This window comes from Myotis myotis, unplaced genomic scaffold (assembly GCF_014108235.1).
Source record: "Myotis myotis isolate mMyoMyo1 unplaced genomic scaffold, mMyoMyo1.p scaffold_m19_p_1, whole genome shotgun sequence".
Classification (NCBI taxonomy): domain Eukaryota; kingdom Metazoa; phylum Chordata; class Mammalia; order Chiroptera; family Vespertilionidae; genus Myotis; species Myotis myotis.
In genome coordinates, this window is record NW_023416313.1 from 147,666,186 (window position 1) to 147,675,585 (window position 9,400).

The 9,400-nt window shown below is 41.6% G+C and overlaps 1 protein-coding gene across 5 annotated transcripts; it reads right to left on the reverse strand.

The window, feature by feature from the left end:
* Positions 1-288: 288 nt before the first annotated feature.
* Positions 289-8,683, reverse strand: NGDN (neuroguidin). Of its 5 annotated transcripts, none has more exons than XM_036355302.1 (11): positions 8,572-8,680; positions 8,196-8,255; positions 7,518-7,589; positions 2,993-3,130; positions 2,655-2,739; positions 2,517-2,569; positions 2,172-2,292; positions 1,908-2,076; positions 1,079-1,235; positions 884-941; positions 289-454 (listed from the first exon to the last, which is right to left on the reverse strand). In XM_036355302.1, exons 1-11 carry the CDS (start codon positions 8,590-8,592, stop codon positions 435-437), a joined length of 954 nt encoding a protein of 317 aa, XP_036211195.1. In that variant the 5' UTR covers positions 8,593-8,680; the 3' UTR covers positions 289-434. The 5 variants fall into 5 exon arrangements, with proteins under 5 accessions (XP_036211195.1, XP_036211184.1, XP_036211227.1 ...); XM_036355291.1 differs by having other exon boundaries at positions 8,548-8,630; XM_036355334.1 differs by having other exon boundaries at positions 8,374-8,613.
* Positions 8,684-9,400: the final 717 nt, after the last annotated feature.

The following is a 9,400-nucleotide window of genomic DNA, read 5'->3' on the forward strand; positions in this document are numbered from 1 at the left end:
CCTATACAAGCCCTGACGGGCCGATCAAACCTGCAACCCAGGTACTTGACTGGGAATCAAACCCACGACTCTGTGGTGCACGGGCCATTCTAAGCACTGAGCAACATTGGCCAGAGCTCATTTATTTATTTATTTAGTTAAATAACCAATTTCTAGTTTCTATTAAAAAACACCTATATAGAGCCAAACTTCTCCCACTCCCCCCAAAACCTCATCTTTCCCTTTTATTGCCCTCTTACCTAAAATACCCCACACCCAGCAAATGAGTCATACATGTGCAATAGGGGCTTCAATTCATAAGTAAAATCAGTTTTATTAACAGATTTCCACATGTCCAGAGCAAACAATAAATTCCGAGGAAAAGGACCTACATACAGTGAAACTGGAAGTATCTCAGGATGACAAAAAATATATATAAATATGTACACCCACAATCACCGCCGCCTCCGAAAACCTGAAAGGAAGGGAAATCAAGAATGAGGCAAAGGACAGTTGGAAAAGCTGGAGGAACAGAACAAAAAGACATCTAAAGAGAAGGCCACTAGGCACTACTCCATAGCCTCCCAGGACAAAAGACTAGAAGTAGGAAGAAATTGAAGTGGGATAATGGTTTCTTCAAGTGACACTTTAGTAGTTTTATTTAAGGACGCCTGAAAAGGTGTGGGAGCTTAGAGGAACAATCCAGAAATCTCTTCTGTGAATTATGCTGATTTTCAGCTTGGGAAAGAATAAAATAAAATCCCACCTCTAAAGAGATTAATGCCCAGCATGGAAGAGATATTATAGGGCTTAGTAAGACCTAGGATGGCAAATTCAAAGCTGGCATCCCAATTCATACTCTCCACCCTGCACTTGATCACCTAACTCCTAGCCATTTACTGACCTTTTTTCTTCCGACCTTTCTTGGGTATCTTCTTCCGCTTCTTAATAGGATTCTGATCCTGGAGACAGATGGAGAAGTAAAGGAATGGCAGTGCAAGTGTTGGTATCTCTTCCCCAGTTTCCCATAGCAACGAGCCCCACATGCATTTGGCTGAAAGCATGAAGACCACCTCCCACCCCTGTATCACAGCCTCACCTCATCAAGATGAGGGGTTTCTCCTGTCAAAGCACTGATGTCACTGAAGTGCGTGAGAGAATGAAGTTGTGAGCTCATGACATTTGCGCGTTTTCGTCGTCCTTTCTCTCGCTTACTGACACTTAAACGCACCATCATGCTCTCCTCATAGTTAATCCTGTCAGAGAAACACAGACACTGTGTCTAACATGCTCAGTCCATAATACACAAGCTACAGCCAGAACCTGGGCCCAAACATTTTACTCACCCCTTATTATGACAGTTCTCAACAGATTTCATAGCAGGGCAATCTAGTATTTGGTAAGGACATACCAAATGCTCAACACAACTTCCTCAAAGAAACGTTCTTTGTGCTAGAATTTCCCTCCTCCCTACTGATGAACTCACAGCCCAACCACTGGAATATTTAAATTATTATTATATCAGAGAACTCTTATCTTTCAGATCTATAGACAGGATTAGCTCCATGGGCCCCTTCACTCAAACCTATCAACTGGGCAAAGTCAAGGAGACTGTATTTAAGTTACAATCACTTGTCTACTTCTCTTCCCTGAACTTATCTACCACTCTTGATGCCATTACAAAAACCTGCTTTAAAGTGTTCTCCTTCGTATAGCATTTGTTCAGTTGGGGAGGAGGGGATATCTTCTTCCTAGCTCTTGGTCTGTACTTCAAACCCCTAATTCTTAGAAACTGTCCTCCCAAGTTTTCCACTCCATTCTCTATATAACATGGGTTCGTTTGGCACTAGACTTAACCATATTCATCCAAAGCACAGGGACAGGTCTCTACAGCGCAGAACATAATGTCTAATCACAAGGACTCAGACCTGTGTTGATCCTCCTGACTCTGGCGAGTAACATGAGGATGCCGGGCGTCACGGATTTCCTCTGGAGCATCTGAGTACTGCTCCTTAAGTTCACGAATAACAGAGCTGCTCAATGCTCGTCTCTTGGCTCGTTCTAGACGCTTCTTTTCCCGCTCAGCCTCTGTTTCATCTACGTGATAAAAATTAGCAAAGGTTATCCCAGAACAGAGAAAAGAAGAAGAGAAACACAATTCACACCGAGGAGGTGGTAGCCACGGTTCATACCATAATGTACTGGCACCAAGCGTGGTGGAACATATTTCTTAACTGCTCCGTTTGCAGATTTCTTCCCTGAAGCCCCAGAGTGTCCTTCCTCTGCTTCATCTTCCTCATCCTCAGAGCTCAACTATAAAAAGAATATAATGTCCATAAACTTAGGAAGTGTTAGACAGATAAGAAAAACCAAAGCTGGCATACCCTAGGGAGGTGGGAAAATAAAAGGCAGAAGGGGGAATCTCATACTCAACACTCTAAGGCACAAGCTGGGAACCAAGAGTAATAAGAGAATCCCAGGAGATCCAGGATCACCACGAGACCGGTCAGGAAAATCAGGACAACGCAACCCCTTACCTTGCTCATCATATTGCTGGGATGAGGCTTAAAATGGAGTGGGTCATTCTCACCTGAAACAAAAACACCCCAAGAAATTTTATAAGATTTTGGACTTTATGATGGAATCCACATAACCTTACAGCTTCTCCCACTTACTGAGGCTGCCTGTCACTGCAGTCTTGACCAGTTTGTCAATTTGATACTTCAGTTTTTGATCCAAGGGACGAATTTTTTCCAAAACCTGTAACATGGTTAGAAAGGATCACATTCCCTTCCCAAAGTTAAGCACATAGCAGAGTCCCTATATTAAGTTGCCAGATAAAGCACTTAACTAGCATATGCACAAAGTTAGAACCAAAGAAGAGAAAAATACTAACTTTCATTGGGTTTCCTCACTTAAATATGGGAACATTCACTTAAATGAGAGCTAGTGTGATAGTCCTGGAGTTCAGGATTTGGAAACTTAGGGCTCTAAGATGCCAAATGCTTCATACCGTGCGAATCTCCACCAGTCTCAAAACTGCCGCATGTCCCTGAAGAGACCCTCCTGAGGCTTTGTCCAGGATGAGATGGCTCAAATCCATAAGGTACATGAGCAGCAACTGGTCTTTCACTTCCAAGAGGCTGAGACCCTGAGTTAAACAAAACAATAAGAGGTGCAAATTCTGTTTTAGCCAGAGAAGCAGGAAAGCCTAGGACAAACAGGATAATCTTTTCCAAGTTCAGGTTTTTCCCAATCAATTCATGTAAGGTATCTGGAGTAATCTCAAGGGGGGTGGCTGTACCTGAAATAGCCCCAGAGAAAATTATGCTAACAAGAGAAAAGCAAAGCTCAGAGCACTTTTGAAACACAGTAAGAGCAAGAAAATCAATAAAATGTCTCCAAAATAACTACAGCAGGATTTCTCAACCTCAGAGCTATTAGCATTGAGGGAGATCATTTGTGGACTGCTGTCAGGCGCCGGAGAATGCTCAGCAGCATCACTGGCCTCTACTCACCGATATCCCCTCAAGTTGTGACTAAAAAATGCCTCCAGCCCAGCCAGTGTGGGTCAGTGGTTAAGCATTGACTCATGAACTATGAGGTCATGGTTCCATTCCTGGTGAGGGCACATACCCAGGTTTCAGGCTCAATCCCCAGTGGGGGGGGGGTGCAGGAAACAGCCAATCAATGATTCTCTCTCCTCATTAAGGTTTCTCTCTCTCTCTTCCCCCACCCCTTCCTCTATGAAATAAATAAAAACACATTTTTTAAAATATAGTTTATTGATTTTTTACAGAGAGGAAGGGAGAGAGATAGTTAGAAACATCGATGAGAGAAAAACATCAATCAGCTGCCTCCTGCACACCTCCTACTGGGGATGTGCCCGCAACCAAGGTACATGCCCTTGACTGGAATCGAACCTGGGACCCTTGAGTCCGCAGGCTGATGCTCTATCCACTGAGCCAAACCAGTTATGGCTAAAAACACATTTTTTTAAAAAAGCCTCCATAATGCCAAATTCTAAACTAATTTAATAAAAAACATTTACTGATTCTATCCCCATACAATGGAATTATACAATATAGGTTAAAAACAATGATCTATACATACTGACAAAATTCCTTTCATACTTAGTTTCATATCACAACACTTTCTACACTCTGTAGAAAATGTAATATGGTTCCAACTAAAATGGGGGGAGTATGATGCACACATTTTATATGTATAAAAATATGTCTGGAAAATAACACATAATTAACAACTACTATCCCTGGAGACCAAAATGAGAAAAAGGAAGAAATGGAGTGCTTGTACTGTGTAACTGTTTTTTCATCAAGCATACATTACTTTTACAATAAAAGAAATTTTCAAAAAAATGTACCTTAGTGGTTATCTTAGAACAGTGATTATATAAAACTTTTAATTTTCTTCTTTGCGTTTTTATGTATCTGCCAAACCTTCTAAAATTGAAAGTTTATTATATTTACAGGCAGAAAATTAAACAAATATTATATGTTTATTCTTTTAAGTAAAAGAAAGTACAATGTGTGAGCACTGACTTAAGCTATAGTCATTTTTTGTTATTTTTTTTTAATATTTTATGGATATTTTACAGAGAGGAAGGGAGAGGGATAGAGAGTTAGAAACATCAATGAGAGAAACATCAATCAGCTGCCTCCTGCACAACCCCCACTGGGGATATGCCCGCAACCAAGGTACATGCCCTTGACCAGAATCGAACCTGGGACCCTTCAGTCCGCAGGCCGACGCTCTATTCACTGAGCCAAACCGGTTAGGGCTATAGTTATTTTTTAAAAAGGAGTCACTGTTGTATAAAATAAAACTGAGAAGTCCATAGATCTATGAAGACCCATATCAATCTTTTGTATTTCTGTGGGGTCTGTTGTTATCTCGCCTCTTTCATTTCTGATTTTGTTTATTTGGGTCCTCTCTCTTTGCTTCTTGGTGACCTAGCTAGAGGTTCATCAATCTTGTTTATCCTTCAAAGAACCAGCTCTTGGTTTCTTGATCTTTTGTATAGTTTTTTTGGTCTCTATTTCATTTATTTCTGCTCTGATCTTTATTTTATTGTTTTTAAAGATATTTTTATTGATTTCAGAGAGGAAAGGAGAAGGAGAGATAGAAACATCGATGATGAAAGAGAATCATTGATCAGCTGCCTCCTGCACGCTCTCTACTGGGGATTGAGCCTGCAACCAGGGCATGTCCCCTTGACCAGAATTAAACTTGGGACCCCTCAGTCCGCAGGCCAACGCTCTATCACAGGGGTACTCAAACTACGGCCCGCGGGCCACAAGCAAATACAAATATTGTATGTGTTCCCGTTTTGTTTTTTTACTTCAAAATAAGATACATGCAGTGTACATAGGAATTTGTTCATAGTTTTTTTTAAACTATAGTCCGGCCCTCCAACGGTCTGAGGGACAGTGAACTGGCCCCCAGTTTAAAACGTTTGAGGACCCCTGCTCTATCCACTGAGCCAAACCAGATAGGGCTCTGATCTTTATTATCTCCTTCCTGGGCTTTTCTTGTTGTTCTCTTTCTAATTCTTTAAGTTGCAGAGTTAGATAATTTATTACCAGTTTTTCTTAGGTTTTTTTTGAGGGAGGCTTGTAATGCTATGAACTTCCCTCTCAGAACTGCTTTCACCATGTCCCATAGGTTTTGGATTGTTGTGTTTTCATTGTCATTTGTTCTAGGAAGACCTATATCAAAAGGTTAAATACTCTGCCTAAGATTACACAGTAATAGGAATAAAACTGGGATTCAAACTCAGTCTGAGTCTAACAAGATAAGCTCTTAAGATAAGCATTAGTGTAGTACAGGAGGATAAGCAAAGGATTTAAAGGCAGGCAAATTGAGTTTAACTTTTGAATTAGGTATTCAGTAATCAAATATTGAGTAAGTCACTTAACCTTCTAACATCAGTTTCCTCATCTGTAATATGAACACTATTTCCTTCCTGTGTCAAAGAGCAATTATGAGGTGCAAATAATATAACATGAAAACACTTTGTAACCTATAAAACACCTAGTAAAAGTATTTGGTGATAAGCTAGTAAATATCTGCTCAATGAATAAACAAATATATAGTGATCTAAGATACATGCTGGTAGCCCATCTCAAAAAGGCATTAAACTGAAGCAAAGCATGGTACCCAGAATAAAGACAGCCAAGAGTTTGAGAAGTAGGCTCTTCTGACATGCATAGGCACTGCCAAGTGCAAAATGAGTTACAAGCACGAGAAACACAAAGAAAAAAAAAGCAAAGATAAAAAAATAAGCAGAAAGTATAAAAATAGACAAGAACAAAATTTGATGAGAAAGAAAAGACAAAGAATATATTAAAAATGCTCTTATGCCCAGCTGGTGTGTCTAAGTGGTTGAGCCTTCAGCGGTGAACCAGGAGGTCATGGTTTGATTCCTGCTCAGGGAATATGCCCAGGTTGTGGGCTCAGTCCCCAGTAGGGGGCGTGCAGGAGGCAGCAAATCAATGATTCTCATCATTGATGTTTCTCTTTCTCCCTCTCCCTTTCACTCTGAAATCAATTACAAAAAATTATTTTTTAAAATGCTGTTAGCTATCTTTCTAAAGAACAAAACTGCTTTCCAAAGAATAAATCCTGTGATTAAAAATCCATCAATGCTTATTATCCTACTGCAATGATTTTCATACATTTGTTAACCTATGGTATGTTTTGCTTAAATAATATCTCAGAAAAAAGTTCAATATATAAAACAGATGACACCAGATTTTCCAGTTCAATTAAGTAGAGGAATCCAGAACCCTCTGTTTATACTGGCCATACTCAATAATCCCTGAGAAGGTTCTTTCTATAAGATGTTAATTTATAAACCACCATCTTTCAATTTTAAGATGCACATTTTGTTTTCATATTTTGACATCTCTGAAGTCAAGATGCATCTTTTAATCAACAGTATTTTAGTACATGTCACAGATTAACAGGTAGCATTTTTTCTTAATATATATGAAATGAGTGATGTTCTCCATTAACAGCATCTTGGATTAGAAGAAACACAATAGTTAACGCCTCAGTTGACAAGACTTCTCACAATCACTACTTTTCCAGTCTTTTTTCCTACCCTAACACACACACACACTAAAGGACTTAGCTCCTTTCCCAGAATATCACCATGCTTTCAGGACTTCGTGCCTTTACACATCTGCTTCTTTCTGAACTTCTGACTCCTATGTATTCCTCACAATCCTGTTACCTTCTCTGATAAGCCTTTCCTGACTTCCTCTGCTCCTCTGGCAATTATTTAATCTTTCTCCTCAGCTTGCACAGCATTTGTCATGACTCTGCAACATGGCTGCTACTGCTTATACCTATCACTTTGATCTGTCTCACTCGCTAGACTTCAGCACAGAAACTGGGCTTTATTCCTCTTTAAAGCTCCAGCACTTAGTATACAAGACATTCAATAAACCGATCGTGAAAGAACTGTTGAGAACATCAACTCGGGGGATGCTTACTCTTCAAGTATGTCTTACCTTCTCTGTTGGATAGGCTCTAGCTTGAACTTTTTTCGTCAGAGCTTGAATTTGTGCAGTTACAGCCATTACCTGAAATTAGCCCAAATAAAACAGCTGACTAGAATACATCAAGTGATCTCCATAAGCTGTAAAGGGCAAAAGCTAAACAATGCCACCTAAAAGTTATCTTAAACACTGTTCAACGTACAGTATTTTCTTTTCAGTTCTGGAAAAGAATAGCAAGAGATGGTTTCTGATACTTCTTCAAAAGGTAGAAAAAACTTTTCACCTCTTCTTAAAGCTAAAGAAATCACCTTACCAAAGCATGGGGAAGCCATGGGGACTATACCTTTATCTGTACCGGCTGAACTTACAATGCATAGCACTACATAAATGTGTATTAGCTGGGCACCCAAAAGGCAAGTCGCATCACCTTACCCAGCATCAGTTTCCTTAACTATAAGAAGAAAGGAAACTGATTCAGATAGTTTTTTTCTTAAGTTTTCTGTATTCCTTTAGATGTAGAAATCAATTACTTTTCATTGTAGCCTGAAAAGGTCTTCATCAAATCACTGCTTTTATGGCATTTGGTAGTATTCAAATATATGCTCCCAAATCAACAGTTTGGAGGTGAACAGCACACGAAGTCAAAGTCAATCCCTGATTAATCTATTCCAAAAGGGTGATATTACTCACCTGCTCCTGGAGGTTTTTCAAAAGTGCCACCGCTCTAGGCAGGTCTGACTCCAGCACCTCCTATAGGAGGGAGAATAAAGAAAAGCCATTCTTCCCTCAGGATTCTGAGGGGGGAAAGCCCCCACTTTCCTTCGGACACCTCAGACTTCCGGCCTTCCCACTCCTGTTCACAACTTGCCTTCTAGCGGGCCGGCCCCTCAGAGGTTACTGGTGAGGAGCGGTAATTCCAGCCCGTTTCCCCACGCTGTGCCAGGGAGGTTGCCTCCCTGAAGCCACGTTCATCACCACCCTTCCCTCGCGCCAATAATTTGCCTGAATCACTTAAGGTAAAGGAAGCATCCACGATAGTAACCTGAGAAAGAGAAAGAGAACACACCGTAGGCACCGGCGCCGCCATTGTCGCAAAGCCCGCCCCTTCCGGAATCGTACTTCCTGGTTGATAGACTGATGGACAACCACCGCTTGCAAATCTAAGCCAATAGGAATAGAGATTCTCTCACTTCCGCCTCGAACAGGATGTACTAGAGGAGGGACTGGGGCCAGCCAATGGAATAGAAGAACTGGTTAAATCCGTCAGATTTAGGAAAGGAGCTAATGACGTAAAGATGCTCGCGAACGAAACACGTGATTGGTAAATTGAGTAGAATGATCGAAGCTAAACCAATAAAAACTGGGCAAATGATTGATTGGCAGTTATAGAGGCCCAATGGAAGAAAGGAGTTAGCAGAGCTAACTGAGAGCCTATTGGCTCCGGGATGCCGCAGTACCCGGAGTCTTCACGACGCTGCCCTTGCGGGGCCTAAGCCGGCCTCTAGGCGGCGGGCCTCCGCTTGTCGCCGGGGAGGTGGCCACGTTGTGCAGCTGCCACCGCCAGCTGCTGCTCCCACGCAGATCGTGCCGAATTGCTCACAAGCCCCAAGGCCCTTGGATGGGGTTTGTGGCCGTCCTTCTGTGTAACCATGGAACTTTGTTTATCTGTAAATAAGACAATTGGGCGAGAGAACCGGAGCCAGGGTTTAGACACGGACAACCAGGACACTCGCCCTCTTCGTGCGCGTCTGAGGGCGCCATGGAAAGACACCCCCCACCCCCGCCCCCAGATGCCGCCCCAACACTCCTCATAACTACCAGTTTGGAGACGTGAAAGGGGGTACGTTTTACAAATAACGAAGCCGGTTCAGATTTAGGTGACTTGCCCCTGGTCA

Bases quoted from the DNA above. Each gene is read 5' to 3' on its own strand.
- NGDN (XM_036355291.1), bottom strand. From the start codon at position 8,592: ATGGCGGCGCCGGTGCCTACGGTGTGTTCTCTTTCTCTTTCTCAG. The intron at 7,590-8,195 runs GTGAGTAATATC...GGCTAATTTCAG, and splicing joins TGAAAAACCTCCAGGAGCAG to GTAATGGCTGTAACTGCACA. The intron at 2,570-2,654 runs GTAAGTGGGAGA...TTTTTGTTTCAG, and splicing joins TGCAGTGACAGGCAGCCTCA to GTGAGAATGACCCACTCCAT.